The sequence below is a fragment of the Aphis gossypii genome, chromosome X (genome assembly GCF_020184175.1).
Source record: "Aphis gossypii isolate Hap1 chromosome X, ASM2018417v2, whole genome shotgun sequence".
Taxonomy (NCBI): Eukaryota; Metazoa; Arthropoda; class Insecta; order Hemiptera; family Aphididae; genus Aphis; species Aphis gossypii.
The window spans coordinates 10153716-10181299 of record NC_065533.1 but is presented as its reverse complement, the minus strand read 5'-3'; the positions used below and the strand labels follow the sequence as shown (position 1 = coordinate 10181299).

Below are 27584 nucleotides of genomic sequence, written 5' to 3'. Positions count from 1 at the left end.
ACATTTTAAATCAGATCATTTTACATTTGAAATGTTTCTTGCTCAATCGTCTTGCCATAATATTATATATTTAGAAAACTCGATAACTTCAATTGTCGATGACAGATAAAAAACGTGTACAATGTGGCAATTTAAATGATTGTATATTTTAAATCACCTGTTATTAAATGCAACACATTTTTCACTTTATATCAAATATATTTTATTTTAAATTAATTTTTCTCTATTACTTATAAGTAATAGAAGTTATATATAAGTTATAGCACTACAGTAATACATAGTATTTTCGTTATCGAATAAAGCTATATTAGATTTTTATATTAATTGTTTAAAATGACATACCTGTAAATTTTATAAATATATATATAATAATTTTAATAATCAAATGTTATTAATGTAATGGAATTACGCATATAAACCGGCTACTTTATCCTTTCAACTGTGAAAGTGGTAAATTACATACTCTTTGTTTGAAAAATTAAATATTTATAAATAATTCATATACCTACTAATTAGGTAACTCATAACCTAATATGTATAGGTAAACATTTAAAAGCTTTCGTTTACTAACTACTAACAAAGAAAAGAAATATAGTGTGATATCATAGTTTTTTTAGGATTTGCAGTTTATTACACATTATTCTAATTTAATACTATTATGGCATATTATAATTTATAGACATATTTAGAAAAATAACCTATTTGAAAAATCTGACATTAGAATAAGACGTTATAGAAGGCTATTAACCAAACACACTATTTTCTTTAGTTGTGTCCTTATTCGAGTTAAGGGTTTTACTGTTTTTATACTATAATTTAACTAATTGTATAAATCAAAAACTTCTCCGTTATTTTGAATTGAAATTAGCTATTACAAAATAAATCTCTTACACTTTGTACTGCTATCATATCATATGCATATTAAATTGAAAAGAGTATAAAAAAAAAATCAATATTAAAATAAATGTTTCATAAATAAAATCATGTATAATAATATTATATCTTTATAAGCTATATGAAAAACCTATATTTACAAAATTAAATTCGATATTTTACGGTATACTTACGGTTTACTTTTCAAATGTTAAATTATCACATTAAATTAACTATTTATTAACACTAATTAAAAAACATAAAACTTAGGTTGTTCATTTAGTAAAATACAATATTATAAATTTATGTGATGTAATATAACTATCAATATAAAATTAGTAATAATTATATTATGTACCTTTACATTTTTGTTTGAAAAATGTAATAGTTAATTATTTTTATTTATAATTCAGTATTTTAAATAATAATTTGCACTGAATATTATATTCACTCCGATAGAGTTTATTAACGAAAGTAAATAAAGTAAAAGAAAAAAAAAACAAGGTAAATGTATAACATTTATATACATCGAGAAAATATATTTAAACTTATGTATATTCATAATTATATTATTCGAAGTTTAAATAAACTTAACTGAGTACAGTTATTTAAAAAACAAGTGTAAAGTCAAATATTTTATTTAAATTACTGAATTCAATTATAACGAATTTCAACCATCGAGTTACCTAATTTCAATAAATTATTTATTATTATTGTTAATTTTTAAAGAAATAATATTTTTTAAATATAAACGAATCATCTCTTATATTTATTTCGACAATACTATTACTTTAAAAAATATTACAAAGATTAAAGTTATGTTGAATATTTGCAATAAATATAATTTAAAAGATTCACAGTGTTAGCTGAAAACTTACTTCAAAATTCTTATAATTCAAGGTTTTATCCTTAAATTTAAATTATTGCTACTTGCGAATAATTTGTTCAAAACGCGTTAAAAATAAAAATGTTGATGACATTACATAACTTTGTTAATACAAACACAAATGACTCAACAAGATTTAAGTATTTAATCAAAGCCATACCGAAGTAATAAAAATATTTAAGGTGGCCTAAAAAGTTTGAAAAACAGAATTCTGGGAATACAATAATTTGATTACCTATTTTTTATTTACGTTATGAATTTTTTGATATTAAAAAGAAATAGAACATTTTTTGATGATAATATTATTTTTTATAAGGTTCAAAATAATTTGCGTAAAATGAGATAATGAAAGAATTTTTCTAGTACCAAAAAGTTATAACTAAAAAACTACAAAATTTTAAATGGAATGTAAGTATCTGCATGATAAGTACACTATCAAATTATAATTAACTGCGTGAGTACTAAACAGTAAACATGTTTGGTAAATCACTATGTGCAATAATATCTAGTCTAAAAACCGAACGATTAAATTTATGTGTAGGGTGGTATTAGTACTTTTGGAAATTCATAGAGTGATAAAAAATTAAGATGTATAATATTTTGTTATCGTAATATATTGTGCCAAGTATTATTAAATTAAAATAATATTTAACTTTAATAGTAAATAGAGCGATGGCGTCTGTGTCGAAACACCCGAAACAAATATTAGCATTGATTGTACAGTGTACACAGCAGCCGGTAGACAATATGTATTATCAACGGTATGTCATAGTAAATCAAGCGTCTAAATGTGAATAGTTTCAATGGACAGTGGCGATAACTAATTTTAATATTATTAATCTTCAAACGGATGTTTAAGTTGACGGTCGCAATACATTCTGTAGAAAACATACCGATGGTCTTTTAATTTGTATAGTAGCGTGCGACTACAATTAACAAGGCCGTGTCACTATGTAAACATTGTAAACCAGTAAGTCACGACTACAATGCTGAATAAATATTATATTTGATGTGATAAGAGCCGCACAGAGCTCAATACGTTTTCCACAGTTGTCGCAATTAATTTCGAATATCCATCGTAACATATTTTGTATTCAGATCTAAACGTTAGATGTATAACTGTATACGTATAATATTATGTCAATGTGATGTGAGAATTCTAAAGAAATTCAATACCACATAAGTAATTACAAATTTTCTTGGAAATTGTACACCCAGAAAAATACTACTAAAATGGCCGAATATCTCACAAAAAGGATTTTGATTTTAAAAGTACAGCCTAAATATTATATAGATAGTGTTTTATCTACCTAATAAATCAAAATATTTGTAGACATTTTAAATATTATATAATTAAATACCTACTTATTCAGCTACCCACATATATCTAGATTTGCATTTAAAATGCAGGATAATGTTCATGTTTTCACACATCCGTTACAGTGCCCACTAGCCCCAGATGGACTTTTATTTCTTTTCTTTTTTTTACATTTATTGTTTTTATCTTTTTTTCCCGTCATTTATAACGACGTCGATGTCCAAATTAAATACGTATATACCTAATATATTATATACTACAAGTGATCATTTTCCGATGGTAATCGCCCGACGGACGAAGAAGCGCTTAATACGCGTAATAATTACATCATTATTAGAACATAAAAGTATCATAATATGGTTGTAACGATAATAATAACCCGCAAAAACATATTACTAGCACACAAAAACCGAAGACAGTCAAAAGTATATTAATATAATATTAAGAAATAACGTTCAACGTTAAAAACAACGCGGGCGCTCACTTCAAGCGTGTGCGTATATGTGTGTGTGTTTGTGTTTTTGTAATTTTGTATATTATGTTCATTTATTTAATCTGTTTCGTAGGTATTTACCCTTAGCCCCAGACACTTGTTTCGGATTATTAACGCCTCGAGATCGTCGGCCGCTCGTCGAACCTTGGACTCCACCCATTCCTACAGATCACGCACGCAAACACGTGGTAGAATCGTATCGCACAAAGATGATGATTATTATTCATTACCCGGCCCCGTTTTTAATCGAATTCGTTTCGCCGTCTATGCGCGCCCTCGTCGCGACCACTGTAATAATAATATAGGATTGCAGTATGGGACGTTGAAACTCGAAAGCGATAATCCAAAATAAAGACGAAATTCGTCAAGACGGTTTTTCACTATATAGGTACCTATATATTCAATATTTATTTTATGACGTATATTTTCTTACTATGAATCGTACGTGTGTACTCCGACAAATGGCTTTGCAGACAGAAATCGTTTCATGTGCAATATAACTAAAAGCAAATTTCCTCAACTGAAAATGATAATAATATGGTACGATATTACATTTTAAGAACTACTACCTATACTACTACTGCCGTGGCAAATAAACGGCCAAAGATCCGCCGTATCGGTCCTACTGTAAGCGGTATCCCGATTTAAAATAAAAGCGGTTTGTCCTGGTAAAATTCTAGCAAATCGATTACTTGTTTAATGTTACAAACTATATATAACCTATATATATATATATATATACTTATATAACAACCCGAAATTCAAAACACTACTTATTATGTTGATTGTAGATGACATTTTTAGTTTAGAATATTGGAAATAAATACGACAATAAACATCAACTAATTTATTATTTTACAATATTGCGTTAAAACAAAAATTAATATCATGTACAATTATAATCGTACGCGTCCAAGTGAATTGTCAGTTGTCACATTTCGAGGCGTAGAAATCGACCCAATTAACACTCATAAAGAGCTAGGTACGTAACTTTTTTTCAAAACCACCAAAATATCGCTCTCATGCTAAAACCAGAAATAAATAATTTATATTTTTTTATGCAGTCATACGCAGTAATAGGTATTGGGTGATTTGGTTACGTACTTTTAACCCCAATTTTTACATTAAAAATGCTGCAGTAAAATGTTTGAAATTAAATATAAATTTCCTTTGTTAAACGAGTATAGTAATAGAAAGTAAAATAATATTTTTGGTTTATTACGTTATTTTACTATTTCTAAATGTATCATTTTGATAGTGATGTTACAAAAATATTCTTCCAAAGTCTTCAGTAATTATACGGTTTTTTATGATATTTTATTATTTTTACTTTACTATTATACTTTTATCCGATGATATATTTTAAAAATCATCCACAAAAAATGGTATAAATAATAACTGCAGTCCGATTACAATAGTATAATGATTCAATATAATAATAACTCATGTTAAAATATTAATACACATACATTAATCAATTAGATATAAACACCTAATCTGCTCAATTTTTTATATTTTTTTGTTTGGCAGAAAATCCGAAAATATAACTTTGTAATTATTTATAGACGTTATTTGGCTGAGAAATAAAACTCAAAGTTAATAAGAACATGCCTGCAAGGCTGCAGCAACAAATAAATACGAATCTAAAGAATAAAATGCCATGAAATGAAATGAAATTCATTTCTATAACGCTTAGTTTTTAAACAAGGAAAAAGTTCTCAGTTTTTTAAATGATATTATTTCAAAAAATGTTATTATAATGGACTTTAAATTTATGGCATAAAATATTAAAAAGAACAGCATTATGTAATATTAGTGGACATAAATATTGCCATGTTAGACAGATAAAACTGTCGGAAAAATGTTTTATTACATTATTAAATGCTAAATTGCTAACTGAGCAACCAAGTCGGTGGCTGCCCGAAAACAAACAATCTTTTATATCACTAAATTCTTGTCTATTTGTATTATTGTTATAATATATTTGCATTAGTAAGTCAAATTAAAGCAAACTTTAAACAAAAAAAAAAAATATTTTTCACGATATTGATAAATTAAAACTTAATTGATTTAAAGTTTTTTGACCATGTTTTAAAATTTATACTTTTATATTTGTATACAATACCTAATACTAAATATCATAAAATCACATTTTTAGACAATTTTCAAATTTCGAAAAATTAATATCTTATATAAAAAAAATGACCTCAGAGTTAATGATCAAAAAAAATTCTAGTATATTATAATAAAATATAAACAGCTAGTTCCCGAGCGACTTCAGGAGCAACATTATATTAAAAATTACTCGAAAAGTTCATGTCACATCATAGTAGGTTATAGTTGTTATTAACGTAATTTGTTCGCTATTAAGTTATAGCTAATATTGTTGCACAGTATGGTATAGAAATTGTTGAAAACAGTGTTATTCTGAAAAACGGAACCCGTAACTCAACTTTTAACTTTTAAACTCGTTAACATCCGGTCTCGTTCGTGCAGTAATACACCCAGCGGGCGATAAGGTCAAGCCCAGACTCGACTGTACTACATCGTATTTATTTATAATGCAAAATGTATAGAATGTATATAATGTATTCGTGGATATCATGGATATTTTATTTATCGTGATAGTATGATTAATTAAAAATATTTGTAGGTACCCCTCACCGACTCGATTAACAAAGACCATATAATCGGTGAGCATTATTATTAAATTAATTTTTATGGATTAACTATGGACCGCTCTAACATTATTCATAGTGTCATACCTGCAGTTACGAGTTGTACTTGCAAACGAGAATTTTTGAAATTAACCATAGCCAAAAGTAAATTGAGGCATATAACGCACCAAGACCGACTAAATGATTTGTTATTAATATTTACTAAACCATAACTTTACTATAACATCTAGTATTGATAATTAATATTGACAATATAATTGACAAATCAAGGTTATGAAAAATAGGAGAAATAATTTATAGTATTTATTTTATTATAATTATCATATTATATAATAGAATAATAATAAATAATATATGTACATTTATTATTAAGTGTAACCTATTTTACATTTTTAAATCTTACACCAAGTTTTTTTTTTTTTTTTAATTATTATGCAATGTATTCTTATTCTTACACACAATTGTATGTATTAAATATATATTTCATACTGTGATTTAAAGAATTTGTAATTGTATTCGTAAATTCAAAAACAATATGGGTATTGACACTACATAATATACGTCACATAATTATCGTAAAAAAAAAAAAAAAAAACAAACAAAATGCCGAAACTTTTATTCGACTCACCTTTTTTTTAAATATTTAAAAATGATGATAATAATTTGGCTTCTTTAGAATAAATGCATTTGTTCGAAATTCAGTAAACTTAAATTGCCATCACAAAATTGTCTTTAATATTATATTTATTTTTTTTTATTTTTACACCTACTCTAGTAGTGTAAATCGTTATATTTATAGAATTGATCTTGTTATAGTATAGTAGAATATTTATATAAATGATACCCTCCTAAGCCTCTCATTTGAATTTTTCTCATTATAAAACCCACAGTATTTATTCGTGTAAGAAACCGAGTTACACTAGCACACACATTTTTAAATATACATATATACACATCGGTAAAATAATACGTTATAATCGTGTTATATTAGTATTCAACGTGGTAGTCGTGTAGTGTTTGAAATCACCAAACTCAGATACTGAAATGTGCTCTCTGCGCGCCCACATTTGCCCTACAAACAGATAACGACTTTTTATCGGCCGGGACCTTTATTGTTCTGTATCACACTAGTGTACATACTATATAGGTAGGTATACCGAGGCAGCTGTACGGCCGACTTGTAAACGTGTTTTTTTCGGTTCATTCGCCTTTATCAAAAAACGGTGTGTGATCTCTAACAGATTATTACGCACACGGAGGCCAGCCACACGCGTCGTATAGCATATTATAACATATTAGTTAATCGATAGGCACATTATTAGATAACAATATTATATTATAATATTATACGGTAGCCACACATAATATATTGATATATTGTAGCTATAATACTGCTCTGTGGCTGTGCTCTTTTGGACCGTGACGATTCGTTTTCAACATTATACCTATACATACAACACTATATATTATCATAATAATATTATATTACACGTTATTAGACTACGACGGCCGAGTGTCCAAGCCGCCCGAGCTGATAAGAATTTTTATCCCGACAACGGTTTTTTTTTTTTTTCCACTTATTGCGATAGACCGCGTAACGCACGACGGCCGTAAGCGATCGCGTTCCGCGTATATTATTATTGTGATGCATTACAATATATAATAATATATTATCAGTAATAGTAATCGATCCTCCTATATTATTGCTGTACGCAGAAACGTAGTTCGTCGCCATAAAACTTTTACTAGTTATACGACTCGTAAGTCGTACGCTACCCAAACGTATTAAGTTATTATACATATATATTATATATATATAAAAAAATGAATATTATCGTTAAAAATAAAATTATTCGTGAAGATGATAAATCTCTGGAGTAGTGGGAAGGGGGGGGGCTCCGTATCAAGACTGTTTTTATCAAAACGTTTTAATCGACCCCTCTCTCTTTCTAATTGGTCGTCCTTCTTAGTATAATGATGATATCCAATTATTTTCAGGCATAGAGTTACTCTCTATGTTCTCAGGTCAAACCGAGTTAATTTTAAACTGTAAACAGCCAAACTAATTCAAATATTGTACATCAAACCCGAATAAAACTTTTAAAATGTTCAAAAGGTTCAAAATTAACTTTCCATCATTCGAAAAACTAATTATTGATTGACCGATAAAATAATTAATATTAAATTACAAATATTATAAGGTATAACATAGGTAAACCTATATCTATTTTTCATCACTTACGTGTTTATTAAATATAACAACCGACTAATAATAATAATATAGTCCATAAATGTATATTATTATTGATTTTTATTTTATACTTTTGTGACTTTTTACTACCTTTAATTTCATCAAGAATTTAAAATCTTGGAATTAAAACTGTATGGAAATTCAAATCGTGTACTCCTAATCATAATATGACTGATATATTTCTAAGGATAACTGGGCCGCTCTTGTAAATTTGTATTATTTTATACACATGATTATATCATATTATGCCGTATAGAAACACGCATTGCAGCATTCGCGGTGTGGCGCAAGTATAATATAGTATATATATTTAGTCTGCTGCAAGAGAGGTGGGGCCGTCGCGTGGCTTCAGCTGGCTCCGAGTGATGTGTTATAAAACAAAAAAATGTGTTTTCAAATATTAAAAAAAAAAATTATTTTATTGGAAAAAACTACAAAAAGTAGAAAAATTAATAATGTCTATAAAAAGCTTAAAAAAATCGATATACTTTAAAAATCTTTAATTTTCTAAGAAAAATGTTTCTATAAATTATCGTTGTAGACTTATAAAACATGAAAAATGTGTATGTCATAATCAAAATACTCAACGAAAACATGCACTATTAATATTAAGTATTTGAAACAATTTTTGATTGAATTTACTTTTATATTCTCTTCTATCAAGTATATCAAAACTAAAAATTCAAATGCATTTTATTCACAGGACTGGCTATAAAAGAAGTTAAATAATGTGAGCCTAAGACAATGTAAGCGCACTGTTTGTTTTTTCTCTCTGACCCATACGCAACATAGACAAAACGCATTTAAGCGGAATCATTTTTTTTTTATGTTTTTGAGTAATCTTAGAGTAAAATCACTTATTATAAAAACGATAGAGAATAATATTCTTGAGGGTATAACATATCGATTTGTCTAAATATTGTCTCAAAACAATTTAAACATTATTTAAATTTACAACATTTTTTTTTCTTAAGAGTTGAATACGAAATCAAATAATAATAAAATATAAAAAGGATATGTCATACACTCATAAATATTATCCTTTATAGTTTTTGTAATAGATGATTATACTCTAAGATTACTCAAAAATTATAAAAAAAAAAAAAACGATTTTAAGTAAAATAGTTTTATTTATGTCATGCGTAAGTCTGAGGAGAAAAAAAATATTGTGCTGACATCCTCTTAAGCGCACATTATTTTAGCTATCTTTCTTATTTAGCTTAGTTATTTTGTTACTTATCATAACCTAAATATATGTTTATCTGTAGAGGGCAATGAACATCCGATAATACATTTAATATAAGACGTTTATTCATATTGTAAGATAAACATCTAATTACTGGCTTTTAGAATTGAAATCGTTTAGTTGAAAGGATGAGTATCGTCGAAACTTTTTTTACAGCCCATTCGCGATATAATTTTATGTAAAAACAATTCTTGCACCCTGGCCATGCAATGTTAAAAAAAAAATCATCGTATCGACTTCTAAAACAATTTTGTTTAACAACATTGCGAGTACAAGATTAAAGTTATTTCAACACCTGGGTTTCTGGTTTAAGTACTGATTAAGTTACAAATCTAAAAATTATGGTGACACGTTTTTGATATCCTGTCGCAACCGCAAGCAGGCTTATGCTGGGAATAATATTTCACAATATTCTCTGTTTGTTATTAAAGATCTGACAATATGACATATATTATTATTTATTATTAAATTGTTTTACGGTGATAACGCAAAAACTATTTTTGAGAAAAACAGCTTTGAACAGCTATTTTTCTTTATACCGTTCTTATTGCTTGTATTGTATTATTGGAACTTATCCTAGATTATAAACGGTGCTTGGCGAGGATGAACAATATATTATTACGGTATTGTGTTTTCTTTTAGATTATGATCTGAGCGATGAATGAATTGGTTTTACAATGATGTATTTGTAGCAAAATCCTTGACGATTTAATACAATAGGTTCATAATTTTTGTTCTTACTAGAATTAAAAAAAAAGTTTTAAGTAAAGCTTCGATCATTTTTATTATAAGCCTTTAAAAATCAGATTTTTTCGTAATTCGAAATGTATAGGTACGAATAATAACAATTTAAAAATATCCAAACCAAAAAGTTACAACTTATTTTTTATAATATAATTTACAGTTATTATATTTACTAATGATATAAAAATGAAAAATAATAAATCTGATGTTTTGATAGATTGTACGTCTTTTAATAAAATTATAAATAATTTGTATCTATGATGTTAATTTAAAATGTGATATAATTCTAAATATTTGTAGTTATATATATGACTATGGTTTTTTTTTTGTTTGAGAAAATTGTAAGTTTAAAAGATAGTAATTTTATTGCAAGGAAATTGTTGTGAGGGTGTGATGGAGATAAAATCCTTTATCATTTATACGAGCTTATAAACTATGGTAGATGAATGCCTCCATTTAAATGTTTGACAAATGCTACCTGTGCGCCGTACGTAACTTTTATAATACTGACCGCGCTTTTTTATAAAAAAAAATGTATAAATGGAAAGCATTTGAAATGCATCACACAACACAGTGGCACAAGCAATCTCTCCGCTGAGACTTTCCGACTATCACCTCGTGCCCCGCAAACAGATTATTATTATACTTATGAGACTAATACTTACTCTACCCTCCCCTCCAAACGATTTCTCGACACTACATTTCTCGATGTCACTATATGCATATAATATCTCGGTTATTCTCGTCTCTATACTCGAACTTTGAGTACCGAAGACTTCATTATATCATTGGAAAATATTTCTGTATCCTAGGCTTTATGATATACTTACAGATCGTCATAAAAATAATAATAAAATGTGCTTTTGGGTGTCTACTCGAATTTCAACTACGCCAAAGGTGAAACACTAAAATATCAGATTTCATGTAACATACGCAATGTAACTGTATTATATTATGTGCTAGAATAAAATTAATTTATTCAAAAAAATGTCTTTTAATTTGAAAAAAAAAAAATAATTATAATAATTTTTTTTTTATGAAATCAAGTTTATTAATTGATTTTTTTATATTAACTTGAACTTTAAGTTCAAATATTGTACATTGTATAACATTGAACATCTCTGAAAAGATGTTTAGTTTAAATTAGTTGATAATTTACGAATTAATAATTACTAATTAAGTACTAAGTTTAATATTACATATATATTATACTAGATAATTGCTCGTGTATTATATAATTATCGATAATATATCAGCTTTTTCCTGTCGAATAGGCAATTTCAAAATAACAGCCAGACGATAAAATTGTAATCACCTATATAAAGAATAAATATTATTTCTTCTTTTGAATTTAAATATGTAAAAACAAACAATCTATCGATTCATATATTATTTGTTTGAGTACCAGTACATTTTTCGAATAATAAACTTTCCAATAATAATCTATTGAACTTATCCTAGTCACCGTAAATAATGAATAATAGTCGGGAAAATATAACAGTTATAATAGAATATAGAAAAAGAATAACAAAAAAAAAACTTTTTAAATCAAAAAGGTATAAATTAATTTTTAAAAATACGGTTAGAATATAACTGTGACTGGGTGCGAGTTGGGTAGAAGTGTAACATTATTAATAATAATTATGCAAATGGATTTTTTTTTTGTCTAACCAAATTTTAAAAAATTGACTGTTTTATTAAGTCACTGATGCTGCTGTATTAATAATAATATAATGCAGACAAAAGACGTTTTCAAAAATTATATAACACAATACGTTTACAACGTTATAAAAATATAACCGTAGGAATACAGGATTTTCAAAACTACGTTGTCAACTATTTCCGTAAAAATCTAATTCTTCGACTACCGGGAAGTGTACAGCGTATCGCGGACATTGGCTTTTTGTAATATGGTTCCCCCGTACATTACTGAAGAGCAATTCGAAAATTGTCTCGACGTCTCAACTTGTTCACTTCAAAGTATTTATGTCATGTCACCCGTTTCCGTGCTGTGTATTATTAATATATATATATATGATGATAACGGTAAGAAACTAAACTTTTACAGGGTCGTCATCTACGGGATTCTTACCGTACGAGTATATATATATATATATGTATAGAAAAGAAAGGAAGAGAAGAAAAAAGTGCACATTATCAAAGAACCATTTTAATGGGAAAAGTAAATCGTTTCGTTTTTTCTATTATCTACAAAGTTCTTTTTTCCTATGTATTATATTATTATTAAGTAACACATACGAGTATAATAATATACGATACGTATTACCTACGTACAACAACAATTCACAGACGAAGCTATTATTATTGTTATAGTATTACATATAAAATATTTTATCACGAAAATGCATTATTGACCGTTACCCCTGGTTATTGCTGCAACGTATATTATTGTACTTTTGTTATTTATATTTTCTTAATTTCCACATTGCATAAAATATGTATACTTACATATTCATTCGATTTCATTAACATTTTGTGCGAACACACAATATATTATCCGTAAAATTTAACACACTAGTATTTTCGTCATGTTTAGTTTATTAAAATAAATATAATGGTTATTCATAAATAATACGTATTATACTTTCGGTACCAAAAAATTGTATTGCAATATATTTACACGAAAGTATAATAGGTACTAGCTATAAGGTAAAGGGAGTAAAATTCCCGTTGTGCGATTAGCTTATATTTTATTGTTATAAAACTTCCCGACACGGTCGGTTGTTACGATTTTCGCTTGAAATAGTATAAATATTTTTATATACGTTCATTATTGTTAATATAATATAACTGTTTGTAGTATAATATATAAACGTATTGACCGGAACATTTAAACGTTGGACAATATTAAAGTTCATAATAATAAAATAATAACAATACTACGTTGCTCATCGAAATACCATGTTTACTCGTAATGCGTATTAGTATCGTTTATATTGAATGCGCAGCTGACCGTAGGTATGACTACAGATGTGTAAATAACAATTTCCTATTTACCTACAATTATTTATGAATCATTTTTATTACCAATACGATGTTCAAATATAATTATTTGTGTGATTGATTTTCAAGCCACGCTGTAGCGAGTTAAACAAATATTGTTACGCGAAGGACCCTCGAACAGCGACCCAATAATATATGAATATAAATAGCAGCAACTTTTATTTTTCATTCAAACTTTTACCTAAAACATTCAATATTGGACTTATTTTTCGTTATTTATACAAAACAAAAAATCACATACATGATATTATATTCGGAGATATAATCTCGATAAATGTATACATTTTGCCTATGTTATTTATGCATAACTTTACTGCAAGTAAAATAAGCTTTTATTTGGGTACCTATCTACTATTTAGTATGCACTCCAGTATCGTAACTATATTTAGTATTTACAAAAGAAGAGGATTTGAAGGGGTAACCGCCTTCCCCCGAAAAATACGATTTTCAATTTCTGCAATAATATTTATAAAGCATCATACTTATTTTAGTAATACTTTTAACTTCAGTATAGTTATTGACCTTAGTCTTTAATTACCTTATTATCTTTTAGCTATTATATCTTTAAAATGCGCATCCCCTATATAATAGTAATTGAATTATAACATTTGTGACATTTCTTTACGTTCCAAGCTATAAAGAAAAATTTTTGGGAAGTAAAAAAAGGTCCAAGAACATTTTATCATCGGGAACTGCATTCACCAAGTGCTAGGTTTTCATTATAGTTGTTGAAAAACTAGTAAAAATTGTAAAAATAAAAAGTATGAGGAAATATAATAAATGATCACATTTATTAAAAAAAAATTAAAAACCCATACCACATCTGATGAGTTTTCAAAACATTTGACACTGAGATCAACAAGATTTAAATGAGAGGGGCTACATCGACAAACTCTAGATCTACTGCTGATCTGTAGTGCAATCACAACTTATCGGTACATTTTTGGAAAATCTATTTTACTGTCTATCAAATTAATAGCATTATTAACTTAATAAACCGATCTGATACGTTTTAGCCTCGAATGGAAAACGATTTTCTGCCTGTGTTATACACATATAGTATAATATAATATTATGTATGGAAATTAATATTATACTCAAATATTCAACTTATTTTAGATTGAGCACGTTCCATTTCCGGAATTTCTACATTTTACTGCAGTTTTTGTTTGCGTTTTATAACCAACAAATAATGTATCCGTACTATATTGCCGTATGTATGTCAAGGTAGAAAAAAAAGTTTGCTTGTTTATTATGGAATAGATGATATTATAGCCTATAGGTGCACGTAGTTAGTGTCACTCGTGTATTAGTCGCGTGTTTACATTGATTTCATTTTGTTATAATTTTCAATATCGAACGTGCTTATCGTACTTATGTTTGTGTACACCTTTACACATCCAGCAGATAAAAATATTAAAATTTCGTTGTATATACTGTAAAATATTATATTTATTGTGATAAGTTAAAATGAACAGTACTAATAAGTAAGATATAATATAATATACGTAAGTAATAAGTATTCTATAAAAATAATTCTGTTATATTTATTTATTAGTTTATCATAGACATAGTAATTGTATAGCTATGGATGTATTATTATATTTATTATTTATTTAAAAATCAAAGCCCTATAAAGTATAAACAAATTAATTATTTACTTTTATAAGTAGTAAATTTTTAAAAATCAATTTCTATAATTGCATAGTTTTACTGTTTTCCCATGGGAACGCTGTCGTATTTTATCTTTCTGCAAATAATACTACAATTAAGAACAAATTGAGACTGTAGATACTACTGATGTTGAGCAATTTCTTAAGTCAATTGATTTTTTTTGTTTACCCAGTATTTTGGAGCAAAATAGTGATGTGTTTATACTCTAAATTTGGCTCTCTAATTATTTCAAGTAATGCACCGTAATAATTCTATGCTAGCTCATATTTCTTCAAAATTAAACCTTATTATTTTTCAAAACTTTCATTGCGTACAAATTATATTTATTAATTTTATTATTATGCTAACCTTTTCTCCGTCTCTCTATCTCTCTTTCTCATACACATACACATAAATAAACCAATCTTAACTCGTAGTACACTTTACTTAGTCTACTTAAATATCATCTATGAAGTATCCCTGTCTACTATACAAGACTAATATCATTGCTGTGGTCAATACACGACGTGTAACATCGAGTTATTAGTATTATCGTTTCGAAATCTAAAAAACTGATAAACAAGTATATATTGGCCATACCATATTATATAAACAATTAAAAAAAATATATTTGTTAATTAAGAGGTTCAACATTTTTTTATAATTTTTGGAGCTTTTGCAAATTATAGCATGCCGATTTTTAACAAATTATGATACCTAATATATTAATTTATTTATTTTGTTAACCTAATGTCATAACAGAGTACTACTGTTTTTCTAATGAGTTGATTCAGATTTTCAAATTTAGTTTTGATTTTTCTTAACTATAATAGATACCTATAATTTAATAGTGATGGCGTAACCTGCAAACATTTATCAAGGTCGAGATTTGAGCAATTCTGATGCAAAGCCAATTATTATAACGTAATAATACACTTTTTATTTACCTATAACCTATACAATATATCAGTTATGTTTATTTAATAATATTTTTTTAGCATGATAAAACCAACATATTAATTGAAAATCAAGTTTTTACTGATAATAGTTAATAAAAAAATAAAAAATAAAATTTGCTTAGGGTGGGTACGAGAATACTATATATACCTACATTCCCATCTCTTTCCTCAACATAAATGATATTGAGCGCAGTTAATAATACACTATCTCATCCAGAGGTGAGTGAAGTAAAACGAGTGCTCAACAATAAATCTCAATGCCCTTGTAAATTGTTTAATTCAGTGAATTAGAACTGTTTTTTTTTTTTTGAACGGGAATTAATTACTTTTATGATAACGGTTATTTTTATTTAAAATTATATTTATAGGTACATAAAAAAAAGATGAACTAGAAGTTTTTTTTATGCGAAACGATAAATATTTCATGCATCGAAGATCGTAATAAATACAGATAAGTATAATAATAGAAAATGTATAGTTTTATAATAACTGCAAAATATTCGCTAGTTAAGTTAATAATATATTCATCTGATAAAAATTATCAACATTATTGAACTCTGATATATGTTAATGTATTTGGGCATTAGCATTCAACAGTTTAATTGAATTATTTGCTACAGCAATATTGGATTTATTGGTCACATTTGAAACTAATAGTATTTTAATTGAATAAATATTTATATGTATACATAAATAATTATACATATTATAACTAAACCTTATACAGAGTGTCCAATATAACCATTCTTCAACTCTCGAATACCTTTTTTTTTTTAATACATTTTTTCACGTTGTTTAAATTAATAATATTAATAAATTTATAATTTCAATTAATTATCCATAACTAATACTTGTGCAGAGCACATAGCTTATTCTTTAAGAAAAATACCTTCAGATTTCCTATAGGTACCTATATCAAATAATAAGATTAAACAGGAAATTAAATTACTCGAGGGGACTATAATGTTGAAAGACATTTTGTAACTAACGATAAGACTAATTATTTATATATATATATATATATATATATATATTTAGGTACTATTTAATCTCATAAACTTAATAATTTATAATTTCGTTTAATTATGTAAATAAAGTACACTAAATAAACACACAGAAAATATTTATACTTAACAACATTAATAGATTTTAAAATAATGATTAGATTTTAAAACGTATTTATAAATAAAAAAAAATGTCATTGTGACTTGAAATAATTTTGTTCATTATCAAAATTGTGATATTTAAATATTATAATAATATCTTATACAACCGAATATTTACACAACTTTTGATTGCGTTAATAATTTAACAAGAGAAATATAAAATAAAAACAAGTAGGTAATTTTATTCCGAGCGACACGCTGCACTTATCAACAAATGTACGAAAAATGATGGATCGTTAATTTGTTGACTGTTGTTATCGTGTGGATACACTGACTGGATTATTGGCGGGAGAAAAAAAAAATTAAAATAACGTAAAATATATGAGTTTTGTTGCTCAACCGAACGCGTTGCTTCCGTTTTTAGACATCGAACATTTGTTTTAAAAATAATATAACAATTCTTATTATTATTATTATTACTATTGCCATCGGAATACCCCTTTACGAGCCGCGTACACAGTTGGTCGGTTTCACCCTTGACGGCGCGGCGCAGCGACGAGGTGTATAAATGTAAATACCTACGTCCTACTACTGTTATATAGTCATAATATTAACCACGTTCGGTATAGGGACGGCATCGACGACGTTCATCCTATAACGTTTCTCTCTTATTTTTTTCAAAAGACGGTTAGACCGCCCGTCGTACCTACGTCGGGAATATACCTAACTCTGGAGTATATTATTCTCGACGTGCTATCTACATTTTACCTTGCCGTGGTCACTATGATAATTGCTTACGAATGTTGTATACGCATAACATCAAACGCTGATACGCACCAGCTAAAAAGGTCTTAATAGTTTGCCCGCGGCCAAACTCTTTGAATAGTAATATTATTCTTACCCGTATTTGTTATTCCATCCAGAATGATTACAATAATAACATACTTACAATATTGCCGTGTTTCCATGTCCTATATGTATTATAATTTATAATGAATCGATTAATTTAATATACAGGAACGAACGCCTTTTATAAAAACAAAATATTATATAACTATTTGAACGATTATTGTACCTATATTTTTATGTATATATTTTTTCCTCATTTATTTTCCGATCTTTAAATTTCTCGATAAATTAAAAATCTAATTATTAAATAATGTTTATTGCTTGCTTTTTTTTTCAATATTATGTGCGCCCCGAATAATGAAAACAAAATAAAGGGGTAAAAATAACTAAAAATTAATCTAAGTGTTGGAATAATCAACCGAGAAAGATTCTGACAATGATACATTACTAATTTATTTGAACATCGTCGGTATAGGTATTATAAATACAAAATAAACTAATTAAAATCATTTAAATACCGCTCCGTTTTTTCTTTTGTCGATCGGTACATTACTGCAGAAAGCGTTAAGAAGGTGTGGGCAGTTTTTTTTTTAATTATCCATCTAGAACAATGAATTATTTTTTTAATTTAAGTTTAAATTTCGTGCATCTTTCTTCGATGAGAATATTTTATTTGAGTATTTTAACAGTTAATAAGAATCGTGTTATGCCTTATGTCTGTGAGTTCTATTAAACAAAAAACAGTCATTGTATTTAGTTTGTTCAATAAACTTTTAAAAAAGTATTTATGAAATTAAACTCAAACAACATTACAATATACAAGTAGCTTATTAATGCAATTAAATATTTCATTATGTTCGGTTTACATCGGTAATTTATGAACATTGAACGGTGTGGAAGACGAGAGATATAAAATGTAAATCTCCACTTGATATTTATTTATTTTTTGGTTCCAGGATTCCTGTCAAGTTTGCTATACCCGCCCATTACTCTTAAGTTGGTTTGGTTAAAAAGTACTTAAGACTATGACAGATTAGCTTCTATTTGCCTTAATGTAAATTTTAAAATACTTAAGCTTTTTCAAAAATGTATTTATGTTATATTATGTACAATTATTTAATTAACATACATTATTTAGTGATACCTACAATAATAATAATAATAATAAACATTATTCAAAATTCAGTAAAAGCTAGAAAAACGTTTTATTATAATATATGATATTTCCACTTTATTCTGTTAAAAAATTCTAAGTATGGTACTGAAATAACTGGACATATACTGTTATGTTAAATTAGGTATATATAAAGTAATAAATTGTTCATATAATTACATAATTACATCGTATTAGTATCAATAATTTTCTCTCATATATCTTATTTATATTATTAATGTTAAGCTTTAATTTGTGTTAGTAGTATAGTATATTCATAAATGTTTGTTTGTATTTTTACGTTTTTATAATATTAACATATTTTTTTTTGCATAGTTATTAAACTTTACACTTTTATAATTTAATATACCTTCGTTTTAGTTAAATTATAGGTAACTGAGAATTAATGTTATTTATGCCAAGAAAAAAAAATATGTTAAAACAATTTTCAAGAGTATCTACACACGTTTCATTAATTATACCTAAACTATCTCTTGTAAAATTACCGAAAAACAATTATTATTCAATAATGATATTGTCTGTTTAGATTAGAATCGTATAAAATATACTCTAATTATTAATCAATTTGATGTATAGGAGCATGAAATCGAAGTATACGATGTCCTTATGGCTTATAGTTATAAAGATATTTAAATTGTATAAAACATGATGTGTAAATTATAAAAATTTTAAAACCTAATTAAGAAATCCTTATACAGAGAAGATTTTGTGCAATGACCAATGATTATAATATTAATATATATACTTAAAACTTCCCAGAATACAGTTATATATACGTAAGTACACGGAAATGTAAAAAAAAATCTCTTAGTATAGTATTGTCAGGTTATTCTAAAACGAAGAGCATTTTAAATTCAAAATTAATGAAATAACAGACCAAAATTTTAATATAATTTTAATATAATCTACAATTTATAATATAATTTTAACTTTGTAATTGCATAGATAATAATATCAGATGACAATAGTAGGTAAGTAATGTAAAACTGTGAATAGTTTTATCACAAAAATAATATGTACTTAGAAAATGTAAAAGTAGATAGATTTATGTCACTACAAAATTTAGCTCTGAAAAGAAAGAAAATCGACGTTGAACCCTAGATTAGGTATCCATTATTTGTGAAAATATGTTGTCTTCTAATTTAACAAACACTTATCAACAACGAAAAACATTACAAAATAACAAAACTATTCGAAAACAGAGTATTATAATATAATATGATAAACGCACATTATTAGTGTGTGTTATTTTAGTATCTATTGATTCGCGTATGACAAAAAAAACAAAAACGATAATTTATTGCTGAGTAATATCAAACAATTCTTGACAGTTTTTAACAGAGAGAAAATCTAATCGATGTCTATAGTTCGAATAAATGTCAACGACGTTTTAATAGTAACTAAATTGGATACGAATAATGCCAAAGAAATTATTTGCTCGTTATATCATCATTAAAATATTTTTTCCGTCGCGTGTCGCAGCGATCAAAAAAACCACAATCATTGTTGTTTAATCAGTATCCGACAACCGTTACATAATATGATCACTATTTACCTACGTTCCGTGGATACATTTGTCAAAACTATTTTTAGTGTTTACATTGTATTTATCATCTACCTACACGAATAACCTAATACCTACATTATTTTTTTTTTTTTTATAAAAGACACAGTTTCGTTGTTTGTGCCATGTATATAAAATATCGGTATATAGTCCAATTTCCTTCTCGACGATTTCAGGATCAGGACAAAATAATGAATACAAGGATAACTCTATTCATCACGAATAATATACGTATAAGTAAACGAAACATAACATACAATACTATTGCCTCTATAATAATACTAGGTAGTGTATATTAAAAAGTTAACCAACTGCAGTTTGATTGGCTATACGCCTATACTTGACTACTTATATATAAATATAAGTACTAATGTCAGAATATTCATGAAAAACTTCAGTGCCTAACTAGGTACTAAAAAAATAATATGTATATGTTTATTAAAATACTTTAGAATAGCAATCATACTACCACAATTTATTTTGAATGCTACTGTCTTGGTACACGATAATAATTTGATATAGGCATAGGTATATAGAATCCTCAAAATCGTAATAATTTCAATTTACTACATATTTTTTATCCATGAATACCTATAACAAATTATAGAAATGTATTGAACATAGCATGACGATATGATAAATAAAAGTGAAACTCTAACCAGAATATTGGTCAATCGATATGAATATTATAAATAATATGGTTAGTGGTTAGCAAACTATAGATTCTTATAATTAAATTACAAAAAATGTTGCTGCGACGGTCTTATAATATATCTATTCCTTTATTTTATACGATTTGATATTATAAATAATATATTATATTAGTTAGTTGAATACAGTAGTCCTATCAGCCTGGACTTGATAATTAATGATTTTTTTATCGGAATGGTCGATCGTAAACGTGTGTTAAAATAAATAGTATTATTTAATAATAATAAACCAATTGACGGTATATAAATTTATTTAGCTATATTTTTAATTAATAATATTATTAGACTCTAGCGTGTTGGTCGATTGGGTATAATATGATAATGAAAAAAAATGTATTTATCTAAACGTTAAAAACAGAATTATAAAAAGTATTCTTGAAAACAGTGTACTGCAGTAATACCTATAATTATCCAAGCATGGTAGGCCAATTTACACGTCCGATGAGCACCGCGCGGTATTATTATATATTATTCAATACGCGAGCAGCGTCTTTGTACAGATATAACATTATTATAATATAGTAGGTACATACGTTTGTGCAGAATGATAAACATTTTATGTAGTATATTATTGTCAGTAGCAGCGGTAAGCTGGTAACAATAATATATAATATTGCACGGCCGGTAAAACACGTACAATGTACATAATATAATATATACAATATACATATACATAATGTATACATATATATATGCGTATATAGTACACTAAAGGTACCTACTCCACATTTTAATGGTCTGCGTCGGTGTGGTTCGGTAAAAAACCGTAAAAAATATTAAAAGTTCATTGTCGTCATCGTCTGTTTTGAAAAAAAAATCTTAATAACAACAGAGGGCACGGGTTCACGGCCCACTGATAAGGCACTGTTTTCCACTCGAATTCGAAAAATAACAATATTGTACAGATAAGAGTTGATATTATGGATGAAGGATTAGAACGGTGAGGCAAGATTATAATGAGACTACGTTTTAACGTTAGACATTCAGAGTTGGTATATATTTTATTTATCGTACGTTGCCATTCCTTGTAACTGGTCATTATTAATTATTATTGTTACATGTAAAATGTAAATCCCTATAACTCGGCCTACTCATATTTATGTGAATATTTTCAAACGGTTTTTTATTTTCGTTATTTCAATAATAATTATATTATATTCATCGCATACTAAGTACCTATAGGTATTATACTATAATATTATATTGTCAAAGAAACATTTTTTTCTATCAGCATTGACACATAGGTACCTATTCAATACTTGACTGACTATACTGTTATTTATCAATCGTATAATTTAAATTGTTATCCTATTGTATCCATAGGTACGATTTCGTTATTTTTTACCTTTTTAACCACACAATACAATATTTAAGTTGTTATATTAAAGTTAGATTCTGATCTCTTGATAGCGTTGATGGACAACATACAATGTACAATACGTTATACTGTTACAATAGCTAACAAATTTGTACAGTATACATATTAGGCTGCATGTAACAATGTAATTTTACCAATGCACCCAAGTTGTAACATATATTAATATGTTAACTTATTAATAATATTATGATCAATATAATATGATAGGACACTTTACTTTTTTTTTACTCAGCGAATGTGTTAAATCTTAAATCGTAATAGGATTACATGTTATGTTTAATAGATTTTATAAGCTTAAGTATGATAATACTAGTGCGTATAATTCGATAAGTAATATGTACAATTATTAGACATTATAGATGTATAATATTAAATTAATATGAGTAGGTAGGTACATAATACATAGATATGACATTCCTAATTAACTTTTGAAGTAATTATACATTGATGGATTCGATTTAAGTCAATAATATTTATAAATATTTTAAATGGTTCTTTTATCATATAGGCAAACTACGATATCTATCGTTGAATATTATAATACTTAGTTGAAACGGTCAATATTCGACGTTACTCGCCGTAATATATTTAATAGTGAACAATAATATCTGAATATACCTACAGCGAGTTTACATTTTGTTGTACGATAATATAGACATAACATAATAGTGTACCCAACAACACAAACAAACGCATATAGATACTAGAATTGATTTAATTTTGTTTGCAAAACTTTTCACAGAGCGCCTATCTATAATACGACGTGCATTCGGATTAAACAAATATTTGTCCGTTAAAATAAGCGAAATATACAAATTTTATAATGGAGTATAAAAAAATATTTAAATTTATTTTATTGATTTATAATTATTAAGCTTAACAAAAAATTAAAAAGTGGTGGTAAAAAAAAAAAAAAAAACAAGAAAATAAATAGTATAAAAGAAGGTGTGCATAAAAATATTAAAAATATAGATTATTTATCGTGTGATTTAAAAAAGAAATACCTAACCGATGTAGGAACACTATTAATATAGAAAAATATTTTATTATTTGTACACACTAATAATAATATTATTAGAGGAATACTGACCTTTCGCAGATCTTTTCTGGTGTCTGATATACATGATGACAGGAACGGGAGTCAATTTTCTGGTGCTCGAACGCAAAATCAAAAGCGATACAGCGGTTACTGCAGAATCGGAATTGCTATTTTGTTTTTCACTGGCATCGCAGTCTGGAAATCGACTTGACGCATTTCACTGCGCGTCCGGTCGCTACACGGAAAATCGACCGAAATAATTATAAAATAAAAATTGACGACAACAAAACGAATCAGTGTGAGGGAAAAAAAATTAAAAACATAAAACTGCATAAACGGCTAAAACGAAATTCGAAACGTTTTACAATTGGCACTGCATTCGATTGTTCGCGCGGCGTCTACAGCAACGCATCGCGGGCGAGATCACGTCGAACTGATCGCCCGGGCCGATCGAAACGGTTTCTTTTACTTATTTTATCGCTTATTTATCGACGTATGATAATATTGTGTTGTTATTGTAAACGACGCGTTATCTCGATTAAATAACTATATAGGTATATTATTATTATTATTTTTCTTTTTTTATTATTATTATTATACTATCCGAAGAGTTGGTTTGCACGCTTACAGGTAGGTACGTATAACAGCATCTGTACGCGGAATAATGATATCGATGATAAATTGTTATGGTGTGTGTGTATATATATATTATAATGTAGTGCTGAAAACGGCCGATGGACACGGACTGTGAATCATCAGTGGCGATCGGTGGCGGTCTACCTCACATGTGAGAGTTCACGATCGAACAGCCTATAATATTATGTTGTAGTCGCGCGCATCGATCATTGTAATGGCGTTTTTATGTATTACTATATGTTGTTGTCGTTCTTTTCGAAACGATTATAACTGTCATCGGTGGGGGTGGGGGCGTGTGTGTGTACGATGCCGCGCTTACTTAATACGCCGCCTTCGCCGTTGCGTTTTAATATATATATATATATATATTGTGTTCCTACAATTTATATATAATATACACATTACACATATGATATTATCCCGCTGTTTCTACAACCGCCACCACCACCACACGTACAGCCGCCCCTGTTTGCTGCACCAATTCCTACTCCCACCGTTGCTGCCGCTGTACACTGTATAAAGGTATAAACGTTACCTGTGTGTGTGTGTTAGTAAACGTCGCTTTTCCTTTTTTTTAATTTTTAAATTTAAATTTAATAAGAGCTAATTTTGAGTGTGTACGACAACGTCTTAATTATACTGTGAACGACACGAAATCTTAGTGCCGAAAACAAATTTGCCATAACACGTGAAGACAACACACGCGGCCTCTTATAAGTCGTTGCAACATATACGTATATAATTTGTTAAAATATCTCACCTCGGCTTCTACACGGTTCGTAGAGTATAATATATATATATATACAGTATACACCCATTACATACACTTAACCACCCTCGCCGGAGTACACGACGCGACTAAATGTATAACAATCATATTATATGTATAATTGGCAGAGGCGTTTGAACGACATAGGAGTGTCTTAGGGTTGATCGTTTTGGGTTTTTTTTTTATTTATTATTATTTCGCCCTACCCTCGAGTCTCTAAATCTTTAAAATACATAGGCGTTCCGACTAATTAATAATCACATATGAGTGTTGGTGGATCCGTGACGCATGTGATGAATGTATAATGTATAATAATGTATAATATACTTCTATAAATGAAAATTGTTGTATTCGTCTGTAAATATTTTCATTTTTCTCCAACCTGACTTTAAATAATTATTATAATATAATAGCCAAGGCCCCGTTGTGTCGCGAAGTTACGAATGATGAGTTTGGATAAGGAAAAAATGTCAAATTATAATACTGATAAAATGTTATGATTTAATTTAATATTTAGGATTTGCATGTATTAGGAAACCACTTCAGTTTTCTCGATAAAAATATTTAGTTTTTATAAAGAACGTTCTTGGTAATAATTATTACTATATTTAAATGCAAATGTGGTAAAGTTGTCACTTGTCAGCAGTTGATAATAGTTAAATACAGTACGGCATTAAAAACATCGGCCAAGTCATTAAATTTAAGTTTTTTTTCAATATTTTGTTCTCAACTAATGTATACAATGATGATAATAATAATAATAATAACTGTTATTATTACTAGGTGCTTACTTTTTTATAATATTTAAAACATTTTATTAGTTGTTTAGTGCTTACTTTATTAAAACAAAAATATAAAAAACATTTTCCTAAAAGTAAAAAATAAACACAAAATGTACTATACATATATAAAAGCCAACAAAAATCGATATTCTCAGTAAATTACAAAACGTGAACGAGTACATATTTGAGGGATAAATCCGACTACAGGATTGTATATTTAGATATAAAAAAAAGGTCGCAGGAATAAATAAGTAAACCGAAGGGTTACATATATATATATAAATAAAGGTCGAGAATGCCGAAAAATATATTTTATAGAAACTTAAAATAAAAATATTGAAGGAAATATTTTTATTATTCGAAATTTCTTTACCGCGGTTCCATCTAAAATTCTAAAATAATTAAAAAACGCGTCTTTGAATAAAACTTTTTGCCACAAATATAATTATCAAATCGAAGTATAATATTATATAGATAATTATGATTATGATATATTATTATGTATAAAGTACGAGTATCTATAAGTTTAACTTCGTGTACCTACCATATTTATAAAACCTATATATTTTACTATACGTCTTCAACGACAATAACAAAATTGTCATTGTTTTTAATAATAAACTACCTTAACACGTTTGCTTGTTGACGTGAATATCTTGTTGATCCCTCATTTTTCCAAAGTACCTACATATATACTATACACAAATACTTTTTGAAATATGCAGTTTAAACATACCAAAAATAAACTGATTTGCATACCGTTTTAAATACATTTCACGTTGACGTTGTTATGGTATGACATATTATTAAAAAGAGTAATTCATGAATATCGCAAAAATTTAAAAAAGTCCATACTTTGGATATTTATAAAGAAAATCACATTTCTCGTGTTATACATATCAACATTGTCGTACCGAAATAGGATCATCATCGTGTAATTAATATAAAGCTGTAAATCTATAATATTATATAAAATATAAATAATTTAGTTTCTAATTAAAATGGATAATCACAAAGTTAGTCTAACAAATTATAAATACGTTATGTTTCGCGGAATTAAAATTTATAAAAACCGCTTTAAATATATTATAGAGTAAATTTTATCGACGCAATAGTATTATAATTGTATTATTTGTACATAATACATTCTTTACTGAACCACTTCGGTTATATCAACTGCAACTGCATTGTTAATTATATAGTGTAGTTTATATTAAATTATAATAAACCTATGACATTATAAGTTGTATTATATTATGTGTATCTGTGTGTTTCTATGTGACTCATGTAATATTGAATATTATTAAATTTATAAAAAATTCAAAATTAAAGATTTTATATTCTGTAACTTGATAGAGATATTATAGTGTAGAAAATGGTAAGTAAAAAAGGAATATAATATCATTTTCTACAGCTAAATTATATACTGAGTTTCATTTTACTTGTTTAATA

At 27.1% G+C, this 27584-nt stretch overlaps 1 protein-coding gene across 2 annotated transcripts in view; it reads right to left on the bottom strand.

Annotated features, from left to right (window-relative positions):
- Positions 1–24717, bottom strand: part of LOC114133003 (tyrosine-protein kinase transmembrane receptor Ror-like) — a 44316-nt gene extending 19599 nt beyond the window's left edge. The window contains exon 1 of one of the 2 annotated variants that reach the window (XM_050206367.1): positions 23997–24717. In XM_050206367.1, the coding sequence (XP_050062324.1) occupies positions 23997–24030 (34 nt within the window). In that variant the 5' untranslated portion in view covers positions 24031–24717. The remainder of the gene's footprint in view (positions 1–23996) is intronic. The other variant, XM_027998618.2, reaches the window with a different exon arrangement.
- Between the last annotated feature and the right edge of the window lie 2867 nt (positions 24718–27584).